Source organism: Vombatus ursinus, unplaced genomic scaffold (genome assembly GCF_900497805.2).
Source record: "Vombatus ursinus unplaced genomic scaffold, bare-nosed wombat genome assembly UNPS02014893.1, whole genome shotgun sequence".
Lineage (NCBI taxonomy): Eukaryota > Metazoa > Chordata > Mammalia > Diprotodontia > Vombatidae > Vombatus > Vombatus ursinus.
The window spans coordinates 8,429,705-8,446,683 of record NW_020954671.1 but is presented as its reverse complement, the minus strand read 5'-3'; the positions used below and the strand labels follow the sequence as shown (position 1 = coordinate 8,446,683).

The 16,979-nt window shown below is 37.6% G+C and overlaps 1 protein-coding gene across 1 annotated transcript; it reads left to right on the top strand.

Moving 5' to 3' along the window:
- The first annotated feature begins 8,551 nt into the window (after positions 1-8,551).
- Positions 8,552-12,246, top strand: GPHB5 (glycoprotein hormone beta 5). Its single transcript, XM_027842848.1, has 2 exons — positions 8,552-8,755; positions 12,058-12,246. Exons 1-2 carry the CDS (start codon positions 8,552-8,554, stop codon positions 12,244-12,246), a joined length of 393 nt encoding a protein of 130 aa, XP_027698649.1.
- The last annotated feature ends 4,733 nt before the right edge of the window (positions 12,247-16,979 follow it).

Here is a 16,979-nt window from a genome sequence, read left to right as displayed (position 1 = left end):
GCAGGCATAGGGATAAGGACTGGACTTATGATTTCATTGATTTAGGAAATTTCTAGATAAGGAAAGTGCCTCTACCAGTGCAGGTCAGATCTTCTCTAAAATTTACTGTTTCAGAGAGTTGCCTAGAATACTGAGAGGCCCAATGATTTCTCCAGGGTTACACTGTATGTATTAATCACAGATAAGAGTTATACACTGCTTTATGTCACAGAGAGAGAGGGAAGGAGGAAGAAAGAGAGAGAGAGAAAGAGAGAGAGAATATTTTAAACAAAGAATGTTTCTCTATGACTCATTAACCATCTCTCTGTTCCTCACTCTTAGACATCTGTATTCTGCGCCCTAAAAGGATATGACATTTGAAATATAAGAATGGGTTGAAAAATGAAAGTTTCATATTTTGGGGCATAAACCATGTGCTCCTTAATCTCAAATAAATTAATACTTCTTTTAGGCAGTTAGGAAAAAGGCTTAACTTATAGCATTAATTAAAGTACTCCCTAGTTGTGAAAAAAATTAGTTACCGTAATGATTACATCATTAAATAGCATGAATATTATCTCTGAGGATTGATAATTACTTCTATAAAATATGCTCTAGTAGTAGATATGCTGTAAGTACCCAGGGCTTTGAGAGGGAAGGAATTCCTTTTCAATACAATCTGATTTCTTCCCAATGGTTACCATGTTACATTTCAAGTTCCAAGTTTAGCAATTCACATTTACTTCTGGATCTATTAGCACAGTCTTGTGTAATTCTATTGTTTCTGAAAAGAGAGTCTCTGTTGGAGTTTTTTTTTCCAATGGCAGACTGATGTTAAATATTTGGTCCTTGGGAGCAGGCAGAGTACATATCAGGAGAGTAACAAGGAAAATACGTATGAAATCTTGCACTTTCAGGAATGAAGTATAGAAAGTATATAGACCAAAGCTTGGCAAAAGCAGACTAGACATCTTGTAGGTTCTCAGTAAACCTTGACTTAATTTTTATTTCAACCAGAAATGAAATTATTCAAAAATTTCAAATTACAGAATGTATTACTTTGTCATTTGCAACTCTTTTGATGTGTTCTCCCCCCTGCCCCAGTATAAAAATGTTAGGAGAGGAGAATTACTGATTTGAAGAATGCTTGACTAGAGTAGGAGGCCACAGATGGTAGCCACAAATAAAATATGACTTGAAAAGTATCTGGGCAGATTCAAGTTATCTTTCTCATTGTCATAGTGCCTTTAATTCTACCTTTAGAGCTTCATTCCTTTGGGTCAGAGGTTTTTTTGGTTTTTTTTTTTTTTTTTTTTTTAGGCAATTTGGGTTAAGTGACTTGCCCAGAGTCACACAGCTAGTGTTATGTGTCTGAGGCTGGATTTGAACTCAGGTTCTCCTGACTCCAAGGCCAATGCTCTGTCCACTGCACCACCTAGGTGCCCCTCCCCCCCCTTTTAAAAGGAACAAGCATTTATTTTTATTTTATTTCATTTTATTTTGGTTTTTTTTTGAGGCAATTGGGGTTAAATGACTTGCCCAGAGTCACACAGCTAGTAAGTGTTATATGTCTAGGCTGGATTGAGATTTTTTTTCTTAAAGAGGTCTGGGTTAGAATGTAAATATCCTTGGGAGAGTAACACCTTAAAGCTATCAGCAGTCATAAAACCTTATCGAAAGGTTGACAGCTAGCTGAAAACTAGGCCCCATAGAAATGGGACACAAAGATATATAAGTAGTGTTTGAAGAAGGTAGAAAAAGGAGACTGGAAATTAGAAGGAAAGAATGAGAATAAATGAGACTTTCCTTAATATAGAAAACAATATTTATCTAAATCTAAAAGCAAATGTTGTATGTAATGGAGAAAAGTTAGAGGCCTTTTTATGGAGATCAGGAGTAAAGCAAGAATGTCTTCTGTCTCCACTACTATTTAACATAGTGCTAGAGATGCTAGTTTTGGGAATAATATATGAAAAAGAAATTAAGTACATAAGCATGGCAATGAAGAAACAAAATGATCACTTTGTTTTAAGATTACAGGATAACGTACTTAGCAAGAATGCTGGTGAGTCAGCTGTAAAATTAATTTAAACCTCAACAATATTGCCATATATAAAATAAATCCATATAAATCATCAGCATTCCTATGCATAAACAACAAAACCCAACAGGAAGAGCTAGAAAGTGAAATTCCAGTCAAAATAACTACCAAAGCTCTAAAATATTTGGAAATATATCTACCATGTTTCATCCAGGGACCATATGAATCTAACTACAAAACACTCTGCCAAAGTAAGGACCCACTTGTACTACTACTAGAAAGGAATATGAAAAGGAAATAGGAAATATGTACAAAATATTTATAGTGTTCTTCTTATAGAAGCCCAAAATTAGAAACTAAAGGTGTGTGTAATGGCTAAATTGTGGAATATGAATATAATAAAACATTATTGTGCCATAAGAAATGATAAAATGGACAATTTCAGAGGACAAACAGGAAGGCCTTTATGAACTGATGCAGAGTGAAGTGAGCAGGACTAGGAGAACCATTTATATAGCGATAACAAAATTATGGAGATAAACAAAATTGATCTTGGAAAGCACCATTTTTTGTTATCCATATTTATCCAGTATCTTATATTCTCATTGCATTTGTTGAAACATCCCTGAACTTTTGATTTCATTTTCTTTAAGAATGTTCTCTTCATAAAATTTGTCAATTTAAGTTCTGACCCTGAGGAGAAGCATGGGGAGCGTAAGAGTTTTAATTGATATATTTTAAGTAAATCTGCTTGGTGAAGCTAAGGGTCTCCATGATAAAACATGTAAAACACATTTTTACTACTGATCAATTTCCTGAAACTGTTCAATAATTAGGACCAAGCGCTGTAAGTCCAGCATTCACTTCCCATTGATTATATACTCCATCCAACACCAGAGGGTTTTCTGGGATAACATCAAGATTTTACTAGCTCTCAGAAAACTGGTCCTCTCTTTCCTCTTACTGGGTAGTACTGCTCATATTATTAGCCTAAGAATTTAGTGTGGATTTATTCATCCAAATTCTTAGCTCCTATTTCTACTGTAACAGACCAGTCCTTATGAACATGTACAGAGTACTGCTGATGCAATTCCTTTTGAGGAAGAGGTTGGGGAAACTACCTCTGGGAGAGTTATGTTGACATGTAATGGAAGTACCTTGGAGAGATTTGGAGTATGTGTCGACATTTTATAATTAGTTTTGGTAGTGGACCAGAACCAATGTGGTGAGTGGCTGGCTTTTTGATTAGCTGCAGTTGTGGAACCATAACTAGGAGTGCCTTCAAAAGACCCCTTCTCTTGGTCTGATCTCTTTTTGTTGAAATTTTCCTTCCTTCCTTCCTTCCTTCCTTCCTTCCTTCCTTCCCTCCTTCCCTCAACTCCCCTCTTCCTAGATGAACATCCTTTGAGTTTATTAGCTGGAATAGGAAATTACTTCTGGATATCCACAAATGATGTCATTTGTAAGCTTAACCCATCACGGCTTAAGGGCTGAAGTAAATGAAGCTGTGTTTTAGCAGGCTCCTCCTTTTTCAATTTTTATTTCTCTTATTTCCAGGCACCAGGTCCTGGCTATGCCATTATTTGAAGCTATCCTTCTGACTAGATGTCCCTTTACTGTCACATCAACTTCTTACAGGCTCTGGTAAAGCATTTTAATGAGACCATGCTTCTCCTAACCGTTTACAGTTTTCTACTAAAATGGATTCTCTTTTCACTTTGGTTCCCAATTCCCTTTTAAATTTGTGTTCTATGTCTCAACTTCAACATGTGAAGATCTGTGATTTCATCTGTTTGTATACTTCCTCTACTGATGTAGCTTAAAACCCCCTCTGAACCTTAGTAGATAGCTCTCATGAGCTGCTATATCTGTGTAGAGAGAATTTTTTTTCCTAACAAAAACATAGCCCCTAAATAATAAGTTCTATTGCTTACTCAAATACATTTGTGATTTCATTGATTTGGATATTCTCTCCAGTTTTATAGATTGCCATTCACCTCTGTGATTCTTGCTGTAAGACCATACTACATGAAAATTAGTTGAAGGATGGAAATTTTTAGCTGAGAAAAGAAAAGACTGAGGGAGAATATAATAGCTGTCTCCAAGTATTTGGAAGGCTATCATTTGAAAGAGATATTCAACTTGTTCAGTTTGGCCCAGGAGGATAGAATCAAGGGCAATAGGTGGGAGTTGTGAAGAAACAAATTTAGATTATATATCAAGAAAAACTTCCTAACAGTTAGAGTAGTCCTTGGGATAATCATTTCTTGTGTTTATTGTAATGAGATTCTTTTCAGAATTTCGTGGGGTCTTTTGAATCTGCCATGGGAAAAAGAACAAGAAGGAAATTTGCCATAGTGCTCTAAGGCAACTGCTTCTGAAAGAACTCACTCTAGTTTTCTCTCAAGGCTCCATTTCCTTTAAAGCCACTGCTTACTCATACTTTGCCCAGGGGAATCCAGGAGAGTCTGAATTCATATAGCTTAATCTTTCCCTTGCTTTAGGGAATTTATAATGCTATTTGTCAATAAAATGTTTTTGGCTTGAGTCCCTAGACAGAGAATTCCTCCCTCCATTTAGAAAAAAAAATTTTTTTTTACTCTATGTAGTTCATCATAACCTTCCCTTCAACTGCCTTTGAGAAAACGAAATACATATAGACCAGTATTACCTTTTTTTTTCAGACACAGACACATTCCCATGGCCCCCAGGAACTCACATAGACAGGTATTAGGGTCTTATATCCACTAACAGATACTAATTTCCAATGTCCGCCTACATGTATAATCCCTAATGAGTGGTGGAGTGTATATGGTGAAGTGTGCCCTAGGTTAAGGAGGAAATATGCTATTGTAACATTTCTTACTGGCAATTTCATTAGATGTTTTGAACTCATTGTATCCTCTGGCTGACTAGAATAAAAGTAAATACACTAATGGGGGCTTTTGAGTTGATGCAAACCCACAGAGAAGCTTGAACCTGAAGAAGAAATTCTGGGGCTTTATGTACCCAGGAACTTAGTGTGTGTCTGGGGGTGGTCACATGTACTACAGCTGTAAAAATTCATTACCTGTTGGCCAACCCTCTATGGAAGAACCTTTTCACGCTCAGCTTGGCTGGTTCATATTATATATAGTCTTTTGCTGGAGCAATATCCTACACTTTTGAAATATGATATGACCTGGCCACACTCAATGCCCATTAACATAACCTTGGAGAACCCATGGTGACCCATACATTCTAATTATATTAGTACTTCAATTGAAGATCATTAGATTACTTAATAAATGAATCCCTATAAATGCATGAAGTATATTTAGACTCATTATAAAGAAAAACTTCCTAACAATTAATCAGGATCTCTTAACTTGGGGTCCACAAATCCCTAAGGGATCCTTGAATAGATTTTGTAGGATCTGTGAAATTAGAGGGGGAAAAATACATCTTTCTTTTCACTAACCTCTAAATGAAATTCAGAATTCCCTTCAGTTATGAAGGAAGATAACAAACATTATTCCGAGAGAGGGTGCATATGTTTCACCAGACTGCCAAAGGAGTCTATGACACAAAAAAGTAAAGAATCCCAGAATCAGAGATATCTAAGACTTGAGAGAATTTCATTAAAAGGAAGTGAGTTACCTACCACTAGAGGCCTTCAAGTACAGACTAAATGACCACTTGCTAAGGTTGATTCCTGTTCATTTATGGGTTGTACTGTATTGACCACAGAGGTCCCTTCCAATTTTGACATTCTACCAGTTGAACCATTCCTTCTCCTCCACATAATGAGTATTTTAATAGAGTTCTTGAACCTCTATGATATGACTTAGGGAGAATCACTTCAAAACCATTCCAGACCAAGCATTTTGAAAGGTGATGGCATGGAAGGCTGGAGGGGAAGATTTTTTGGGTCAGACTTGTTCCTCCAGTTTTATTGTGGTGCCTTCTTTGTAAAGCCACTTAGAGTGGTACCGATGGCATCAGTTACAATACATATGGTGTACTAGCACTTTGTATGTTACTTTGTACAATTCTGTCTTGGTTTGGGAGATGTTGAAATATACTCTTTGAGCTGGAGGGCTCTGGCAAGTAGTGGCCCAAGTCAAGCTTTTACTTTTTCTTCTTGCCTTGCCAAGATGCCAAAGTTAAGAAAATAAATTTCAAGCCAGAAAAGGGTTGAATATACCTTGTTGCAAACCCAAACAAATGGCAACTAAACTGACAACCTTTGGGCAGTTGACTTCTGAATTCACCAGATGAAAGACAGTGGTTTGTTTGAAAAAGATCTGGAGGTTTAAGTGAACTACAAGCTCTACAGGAGTCAAAAGTGTGATATGGTGCTCAAGAAAGCCAATGTGACATTAGGATGCATTAGTTTTATTTTGCCTTACGCTGGCCAGACTCAACTGGACCACAGGATTCAATTCTGGGACCCACACTTTAGGAAGGACATTGATTGATTAACTGGAAAGTATTTGGATGAGGACATCCAGAATGATTAGGTCCTTGAGTTTATGCCATATTAGGATCTGTTGAGGAAGGAAAAATAAAGAAACATTTAGTTTAATTCTTATGTTTTTGATGTTGTTATTGCTGATGGTGCTGACAATGGAACTTAGAATCTAAACCTCTATCCCATGCTCCTAAAGACAAAGACTACAGCTTTCCCCATTTGATCTTTAAGACCCTAAATTCCAATGAAAACATTTTTCCTTCCCGTGACAGTCATTGCATACAGCACAATGCCTACTTTTGAAAGTTAACATTATCTAAAACTTATTAGTTTTAAGACTCCCCAAATATTCTTTGTCAATGTCTTTTCCATTCCTTCAGTTCATGATCTAGTGTTCTTTCCGGTGAATGACTTCTATTATCTTTTTGTTGTATTAAAATATGTTTTGGAGACCAGAGGAAAAAAGTTTGCTGCTAAAGGTGAGGGACTGACTTCTGTTCTAATGGAAACGTGTGGTTACCATGAAGGAAACTCTAATCCACCTTGCCTCAGCGCATTTGTTCCTCAGAGAACAGGGTGAGATACACTTCTGCCTGTTTTCCAGGATTATGTCACCCACCAAGGTAATTTTCTGTTTTAGTAAGTGATGTTAAGAAACAAGACAACACCCTTTAAGTTGTAATCAGTATTAGAAAAGAGAGGCTTCCTTTATGTTCGGTGGCTTTGATGTCCTTCATGGTTCACGTAAGGATCTGCCTTTTTTTTTTGTTTTGATTGACAAGACTTTTTCTTATATATTTGAGCAATTAAGCGGCCAGCCCAGTAGCAGTAGATAGAGAGGCTCCCAGGAGCAAGTGTGAAAGTGCTTCATAAGACTCCTGCCATTTACTTTGCTATTCTGAAACCTTGAGTGTGATTTTCATCTCTGAAGAGGAGTGGAAGTTGATAAGGTGAGGTGAGATGAGTGTCTCTAAGATGAAGCTAGAAGGTTGTCCTGGGCATTGTGGGAAATTTGGGTCTGGATTCTTTGACTAAAAATTTACCAACTATTCATAAAAGCACACCCACCTCTACTCTACTGGTTTTGCTTTATCTATTGGCCAAGACCCAAAGGTTTGACTTAGGCTCTTAGACGAGAAACAGGGAATAGATCAAAATTTTTGTGCTAGATTACAAACTTCTTGTGTTCTATTTTAAATATGCCTGGTTTGCATCACTGGGTTTTTTTTAATTACTTGGTGACAAAGTGGCATAATAGGCCAGAGAAAGTCAAAATAGAAGGGTTGCATTGAGGTGAAGTCACTGAAAGGTGCTGAATTTTAGATGCATGTATGAGCTACGTTATTTGCAATATACAAAGCATATGCAATTGTTAACATTTTTTATAGTTTCACTATTCTATTAAGTTACCCTATCCATGAAACTTTTTTTTAAAGGATGTGCATCTATTCCTATATAAATGCAATGTTTTGTTTGAAATTGTTTTTCTTCTTCTTTAGTAACAATGATGATGCTTGGAGATACTGGTCATAAGATCTTAAGATTTGGAGTTGGAAGAATCCAAAGAGATCATAGTTCAACTCCCTCATTTTACTGATGAGGAATCTGAGATTCAGAAAGGTTTTGTAACTTGACCAAGTTCATGAAGGCATTAAAGAGTAGAAAGGATATTTGAACCCAAATCATCCAACTCCAAATCCAGTGTGCTTTCCATTCCTTTATAGCCATTTGAAAGATGTAATAGAAACCCCTCTCTCTAATTCATAATCCAGGTGAGTCACTGCAGGGGAATGGTTGGGGACATTCTTGGGATGATTGGTGTCTATGTAATATGAAGGTAGGATCATACATTACCTCATTGAATCAATTCTAGGATAATCTCCAAGTTGATGAATGTTAATGTAATTGGTAGCCATGCACCATTTCCTTTCATTCTAAGGTGCACAGCATAGCCCTTCCTATTGCTAATAGACACATTACACTTACTAACCTCCTGGGACAGAAGAATAGAGCAAGAATGTAGTTTCACCTTTTAATTAACCTATTATTCCCCTTCTGTCTTCCTTTGGAGGGCCAGCATGAAGCTTGGGCACCTTTTCTTGGGCTCAGTGCCCCTCCTCCTCCTGATTCACTGTATTTGGGCCTTCAACACCTCCAAAGGGGACCTCCAAAAGTTTATTGGCTGTGCTGTGAGGGAATTCACTTTTTTGGCCAAGAAGCCAGGCTGTAAGGGGTTACGAATTACTACAGATGCCTGCTGGGGTCGCTGTGAGACTTGGGAGGTGAGTTGTTGTCTGGGGCAGCAAGAATAATAGTAATAATAATAACCAAAACATAGAGTGATTTAAAAGTTTACAAAATGCATTATCTCCCTTGATGCACCCATCAACCCTATCAGGTAGGTATGGCATGTGTAATTATTCTCATTTTGCACATAAGCACCCCAAGATGTTAAATGACTTGCCCATGGTCATAGAGGTAGTAAGTGCCAATGCTTGAATTTGACCCCAGATCTTTCTTGACTCCAAATCTAGTGTTCTACTCATTAGATCATGCTATGGGGGAAGACTATAGGAATCTGGGCCAAATTCTTGGCTCTCACTCAGTTATTGCTTGATTTTGGTTAAATGAAGTGAGAAGTAGGGTGACTGCTCTCTCTCCTGTGGTATGATTTTTGGAAATCCACCAAGAATCTTACCCAAAGAGGGTCCGAGTTGTTATTATTCTCCTACAACTGAGGAAATCAAGGTAAAAGTGACTCCTTCAAAGTCGTGTAGCGAACTACTAACAAAACCGGTGTTCTATTTCTAGCCTAGTTTAATAATCACATCTCCATTCTGTTTTCACTATTTGTGATAAAGTTAAATTATTACAAATGATGCAAATACAATACAAAATTGTGAAGCTGATGAAATTTGTCCTTGGGCATACTCAGCCTTCTTGTTTTTTTTTTTAACCTTTAGCTTTCTTATGGTGTCCCTTCCCCCTACCCCTTAGATATCCAGTGTCCTCTTATTCTCACCCTGCCTCCCTTTTCTTCTCCTGATCAAAGAATATTGTCAGGAAGGATCTGAAAAATTTCCTTAAAGTAAGGTGTAAATTATTGGTGAAGTCTGGTGGTGATCCCTTCCCAAAGTTACTTGCATTTTTGCAAGAGACAAAACCTTAAGATAAAGGCATAAATCCCTTTGAAATGTCAGATGATAGAAAGGTAGGACTTTTTTGGGGGTGGGGTGGGGTGGGAAGGAGGTGCCTCTTAGTATCCTTGAGAAGAGCATTTAGAAAATTGTCCATTCCACCTGACTTGGTATTGATGACCAACTTGTGACGTTATTCTCCTATTAGGAACCTTTTTGGTGGAACCTGATATATTCTCCATAACATAAAAGGGAATATCTGGAAGGACTATAGGTACATTTTGAGAAGTCTATGCCATTTATTACTATTTTTAAATTTTTATTTATTTTTTTGGTGAGGCAATTGGGGGTTAAGTGACTTGCCCAGGGTCACACAGCTAGGAAGTATTATGTGTCTGAGGCCGGATTTGAACTCAGGTCCTCCTGACTCCAGAGCCAGTGCTCTATCCACTGCACCAACTAGCTGCCCCATGTCTATGCCATTTAGAAAAAATATTCCCTCTATGCAGTAAACTAGGGGAAAAACCTGATATTAAATAAAAGCTGAATGTCTGTTAATGGAACTGGGTTTTCATGGGTCAGTGTAAAAAATTAGGTTAAAATATTTTGCCAAATTGGCTTTATTTTCATATTTCTCAGAAGAGTGAGAGTACAATTGCCAAATGTAGGCAGAAGGAGAAGCTTACCTGCTAATGATACCATGAATGTCATTAATTGTCAAAGCAACCTGAGATAATTTGGGACCTTCTTGTCTACACTTCTGGGTCTGCCAGAGATCCTCATTTTCAGGCTTGTTTATTATTTGAACCCTAGGACCTTTGTGTCTAGTGAGAGCTCTGGGCCATTTTCACTTAAAGTCATCATTTCTGAAAATTCAGTCCATCGTTTTTCACCCTTGGGACACAACATCTTTCATTTGGCAGCAGTCATTGCATGGAAGGCCTGATCCTGGGGTATTCATTAGAGAGCAAGTTTACCATTCTTTGTAGCCATTTTTCACTTAAGGTCTCAGGTGATTTGCTAATGGAAAAATTAATTAAAACATCTAGGTCTATTTGTTTTGTGATTTGAAAATTTGCAAGGTAGAACATATCCATCCCTACAAGTAAATTAGGGAACAGGTTTGAAAACAAAGATTTTACTCAACCACAGCTAGGGATTTTTGCACCTGGAACAAGGACTAAAGGAAACCACATGAGGGGAAAGTGATAATGTGCAGTGTCATCTGAGGAAGAGAGTTACTTCCTTATGGGAAGAGGTTCATAGAGGCCCTAACACACCATCATGAATATGCTGCTGGGGAGGCTATCATACAGAGGATGTTGAGGGATAGGACAGTGTTAGAGAAGAGCCCAACACATTATCTGGTGGGTTTTTTTTAACCAATTATTTTTGCTTAGGAAATGTTAAATTCTGTTGTTTCTGTATTACTAAAAGGCACTGCTCTCGTTGCCCTGGGGCAAAGCTGTAATTATGGCTCAGATTTTAGTGAGACTTGGAGGGGCTGGATCTCCTTTTTAGAAAATGACACCAAATAACTGTTGCTCATGACATGGGCAGCTACAGTATTCAGGACTTGAGAATGTGAAGCAAGTTGTTCGTGTTAAATTGTGGGCGTGTGTGTGTGTGTGTGAGACACCTGAATGACAGGTCTAATTCCACTGTTGTTCCACCTTTGCTAAAGTCAATTGGATGTCAATCTAATCACATTTGTGGGCAAAATTTCATTGTGGTTTTCTCTTTTTTTCTTCTTCTTGCATGTAACAATATAGGTGATAAGGACTGAGCTTGTGATTTCATTTGTATAGTTAAAAACTCTACCCCTGCAGATTGTTACTTTTTCTATAACTTAGAATAACTATAACTTTTTCTATCACTTAGCGACTTGGAGAACTGCCTGGAGCATGGAAAATTAAGTGACTTACTCAAGATCACACAATAAATACATGTCAGAAGCAGGACATGAATGCACATCTTCCTGGCTTCATGGCCAGCTTCTTATACACTGCAATACACTGCCTCTCTTGTGGCAATGTCCTGTAACAAAATACTGGGGGTAATTGTTTACTTGTTAGGCTAATACTGCAGAAGGATAGTTTTATTTAGTGAAGGAATGATTTTTTTGGGGTTTGCTAGAACTCTGGTATGTTTTCTTTGATCAAGATTCCTTGAATCTGGGGGTCTTTTTTTTTTTGGCAATCAGGATTAATTGACTTGTTTAGGGCCACATAGTTAATAAGTGTCTGAGACCACATTTGAACTCAGGTCCTCCTGACTCCAGGGCTGGTGCTTCTATCCACGGTGCCACCTAGCTGCTCCCAATCTGGGACTCTTAAAAGGCCAAAAATGTATTCTTCATGGTCTTCAGAACAGGCTATCCAATAGCTCAGAGATTTTCTAGGCACAGTTGTCTGATGCCTTCCTTGTTTTTCACCCCTTATGAGCAGAAACCTATCCTGGATCCTCCCTGCATCGAAGCCCACCATCGAGTCTGCACCTACAACGAGACCAAACAGGTGACCATCAAGTTGCCCAGCTGTGCCCCAGGCGTTGACCCTTTCTACACATACCCCATGGCCGTACGATGTGACTGTGGGGCATGTTCTACTGCAACTACTGAATGTGAGACTATCTGAAAGTATTATTGGCTTACACAGCTGCTCCCGAGAAACTAGCTGTGGAGCCTTTAGAGTCATGGGTGTACTTATATAGGCAGTACTTCCAGATATATCCCTTGCATCCCTTTGATTCCAGCACTATTTCAATATAACCGAGCATATCACAGAATAGATACTGACCCAACCCCTATAATGACAGGTATTTCAGGCTATGAAGAGAATGAGTCTACATCTGATAAATATGTAGGTAGAAAATGCCATTTATGCCTTCAGAAAAAATAATTGGTTCAATTCTGACATTTATTTACATCAAGTTTCTGAAACCTCCTGCTACGTGAATTTCTAATCTGCCAATATTTAAAATACATTGGGTCACATAATTTTTAAATTTGGAAGGGACTTCAGCAGCAAGTTAGTCCAACTGCTGCCCAAAAGAAATCACCACCACATGACAAATGGTCATCCAGTCTTTGCTTGAAGAAATCTGAGGAGGTTTGAATTCAATCTAATATACTATTTAATCCTTGACCTTCAAATGGATGGGATTCACAGATAATAGCTTCTAGAAATGGCTGGAAGGGAATATGACCTGTCCTTTAAGCTTTCTTTCTGACTCTGGAAATGCTTGCTTTTAGGAGAAGCAAACTCTTATATTGAGCAATTACTTACCTAATACATGGAGATCAGATGAATTTAAAAAATGAGGTTTAAAAATACTGTAAAATCTCAATTAGCTGGACTTTGGTGAATTGTTCCATAGCAAAAATCTCCACAAAATGGTCCCTCTGACATTGTACAACTGTAAAATATATGCAGTTTTGGACTCTAGCCTTCATTTGGACATAAAAATTCATGCAACTCAACTACTGTTTCTTAGGCCTCTATCAGACAATGCATATAACAAAGCTCTCCAAAAATTTGATCCAGTCACTGTAATTATTCTCTATTAAACATCTCTTTAATTTAAATTCTAATTTATTAAACTCTTTAATTTTGCATATATTTGTATTGCCAGTTACATAGGAACAGCCTGTGATATGGGGAGCTTGCTGTCTCAATTCAGAAAACATCAATTTTCTGAGGACTTTTTTCTGTTGATAATGATATATATCTGTCTTGAGTGACTTTGAGAATTTGTTGGCTTACATTTTATCTTACTGCTTTTCAATAAGTTGCCTAAGGATAGTATATTTTGATGTTTATAGAGCTTGTCCTCTGCCTTTTGAAATTCAATGCAATGATAACTTACAGATCCATATTTTTTAGTCCTTAATAAACTTGAACTTGTAGTAAGAAGTACTTTGAAAATTGTACCACATGTTAATTTTTACCTTATTGCTGATCATGTTTTAAATCTTTTAAGCACTTTATGTAAGAGATGTGAGAGATGTGTAGTGCACAGAGAGCCATTCTTGAGTCAAGAAGACCTGGTTTCATTTCGTGCCTTTAATACGTATGGTCACTTAAGCTCTTAGTGCCCTAGGAAACTCTTTAAGACTACATATTGCAAATAGGTATAGATAAAAGGAAATTTCTTACACCAGTGAAATCACAGGTCTGGTACAAAAACAGAATTACAGGAGATGTAGAAATTTTTTCATCCATTAAGAAACTATGGAGTACACTCCCTTCTTTCCCCACTCACATCCCCAAGGAGGGCCTTTGGATAGTGAGAACAGAATCACCTTGTTTCATAAAGGGACAATATGACTGAGATATTTTCTCAGATGTAATCTCAAATCTCAAAAATACCTACATTTGCTTCAAATGTAGCACTTCTCATTCTTAGGTACTGACTGATATTTTGATGAATTTGTGAGCTCATTAATGTGGGTAAACCCTTTGGCAATACAGACCACAGCTGATCATGTCTGCCCTTCCTTGTGTGATTTTAGTCTTTGTCCTTTCCTAAATAGGAGGTCCACCCAACTTGATGGAGGCTTGCTTCTAGTTCTCTTCAGACTAACATAGGTGTGGAAATCATAGGAAACATTTGTCAGTCGGTCACCTAGCCTTAAGTACTTACTACGTGCCAGGCACTGTGCTAAGCACTGGGGATACAAAGAAAGGCAAAAAAATGGTCCCTGTTCACAAGGAACTCACAGGCTTATGCAGGGGTGGGTGGGAACACAACATGCAAACAAGTATATACAAACAAAATATATCCAAGATAATTTGGACATTAGCAATAGACAGGGAAGGTGCTAGTAATAAAGGGTATTGGGAAAGGCTGCTTACAGAAGGTGTAAATTAAGATGTGAAGGAAAGCAAGGAAGTTAGGAGTGACAAATGAGAGGTGAGAGTGTGGCAGTCTTGGGGAAGAGCCTGTTAAAAATGCTCAGAGTTCGGAGATGGGGTATCTTATCTGAGGGACAGTAAGGCGGTGACCCATAGATCACAGAGTATATGAGGAGGGCAGGAGGATTAATGTGTAACAAGATCAGAAATGTAGGAAGGGGATAGGTTATAAAGGGCTTTAAAAGCCAAACAGAGAATTTTATATTTGACCCTGGATGTAATAGGGAACCACTAGAGTTTATTGCATTGGGGATGTGTGTGATATGATCAGATTTGTATCTTAGGAAGGTCAGTTTGGCAGCTGAGTGGAAGATGGATTGGAAAGGGAGAGAGACTTGGGTGGGGAGCTGAATCAACAATATATCCTTGGGGAGGACAGAAGTCGTTTGGTGGGGTTGTGTCCTGAGTGAATGATCAGGCTGTTGACTAGGAGAAAATAAGAAATAAATAGGCAAGAGGAAATAGAATGGGAGTGATTGAAGAGAAAAGAAGTTTCAGGTCTTTAAGGATTTTTAAAGACCAAAAAACAAAACTGAATGAAGAGAATTGAAGAGAAGAGAAAAAAAGGAGAGAGTATAGCTAGAGGTTATAATATTTAAAACAACCCACAATTAGATGGCACAGCCCAATGTTGTTAAGAGAATCTGCATTAGTCACTGAATAAGAATTTATTAAATACTCACAAGGTGCATAGCATTCTACAAGGCTTTTGGAGGCATATGTTAAAGAACAGACAGTTAGTCCTGGACCTTATAGAGCTTAGAATCCATCAGAGCAATGAGGGTAATTCATAAGTGAGGTAGAAAAAGACCCCATTTATTAAGCAATTATATTTCTGGTAACCTCACCTACAATGGAACATCACCCCAAACCTGAAAGTAAATTTAAAAGATTTCTGAGAAGGAAGAATCATAAGTATTAAAGATGGGAGGGAACACAGAAGATTTTCTAGTCCCATCTATTTTGTAGGTGAGGAAACATAGGTATGCAGAGTTGAAGTCACTTGCCAGAGATCATGCAATCATAGCTCGGAAAATAGCTATCACAAAATTCTTGCACTTTTTGTGTAGAAGAACCAAGAGCTGCCTTCCACCCTCTCTCATATAATTATACGTATAATAGAGCAGCAAACTGATAGCAGCCTTTTATAGCTAGGTTCTGATTAGTGTGAGTAAGGAATCCAGTAAAGTAATTGAATTATTTGAATTTGCATTGCATATTTCTAATAGGCCAGAACCAGTAACCATATTTTATGTAATTATATCTTCAAAGTGTACAAATTCAAATACACATGACCACTTCAAATTCACACTAATTGGGACTTTATATGTGGGCAAATGGCCATATGGGCCTTAATAGCCTTTGAGGTCATTATGGTATCATAGTATACTACAAAATCTAGAAAGGGACTTGAAGGTCCCTTGACTTTTAAGGTCTTGACTAAGGTCCTTTGAAAGGGACCTTAGCAAACTTTCATTTTATGAATGAGGAAACAGATGCTTGAAGCAGTTAAGTGACTTCCTCACACAAGTAGTAAGTGGTAAAATGAGAGTTTGAATCCAATCTCTCTTACTCTGAATCCAGTGTTGTTTCCAGTTAAGCCAAGATCTGTTAATGTTTAGAGTAATGAACCCCAAGTCATGAAGAAAAGATTAATTTAGATTCAACACAGTGTTAAACAAAGAAAGGAAGTATGTAATATATTTTAGAAAGATTTCCTTCAGAAATAATTAAAATGAAGTTTTGACACTAAAAGGGACAAACTTTTGACTAGCTGGAAAATTCAGGTATAAAGCAAAGTGTTTTACATTAAGTCGTCCAGTAGAACTGCATGTCCCTAATTAAAATAGAACACAAGCTTACCTTTTGACGAGGTGCAGGTGCACAGCTCCATAATTGGCAGGCTACAGAGAAATAGTCCCTGCTTTCTAGTTCTTTAATGTGATAATCCTATTTATTCTTCCAGGGGCCCATTATCAGAATTAACTATTTAAATTTCCTAAAGTAACTTCAGCTTTAAGCCTGACCCTGAGTCCGTCTGTTCTTGCTGGCTGATTTCTTCAGCATGTTGAATAATTAATGTCAAAGAAAATAAAGTCTCTTTATTCATAGAATACATATTGTGCTTTGGATTTGACCTTGACTGTTATAAATAGTGGGTGACCTTTGGTATTCTAGTAGTATATTGAAAGAAAAATGCCTTTTGTATTTACAAAAGATGTAAAGATAAAAACAGTGAAAAGTGAATTGATTCATAGTTCATTCTTTCTAATTTGTTCTGATAAAGAGTTCAGTATGTAACAATACGGGTGAGGGTGATCAGGGGAGTCATTGATCTTTCAATCTGATGACTTCCTCAGTGTAACACAGGAGACACTGTCTATGCCAACTGTAAGGCAGGAGACGCCACAGGAGGAGGCAGTGGAGCTTCTGGGCTCCAGCTCCCAGCAGGT

Coding starts and splice junctions, on each gene's coding strand:
- GPHB5 (XM_027842848.1), top strand. CDS start 8,552: ATGAAGCTTGGGCACCTTTTCTTGGGCTCAGTGCCCCTCCTCCTCCTG. Junction 8,756..12,057: donor GTCGCTGTGAGACTTGGGAG/GTGAGTTGTTGT, acceptor CCTTATGAGCAG/AAACCTATCCTGGATCCTCC.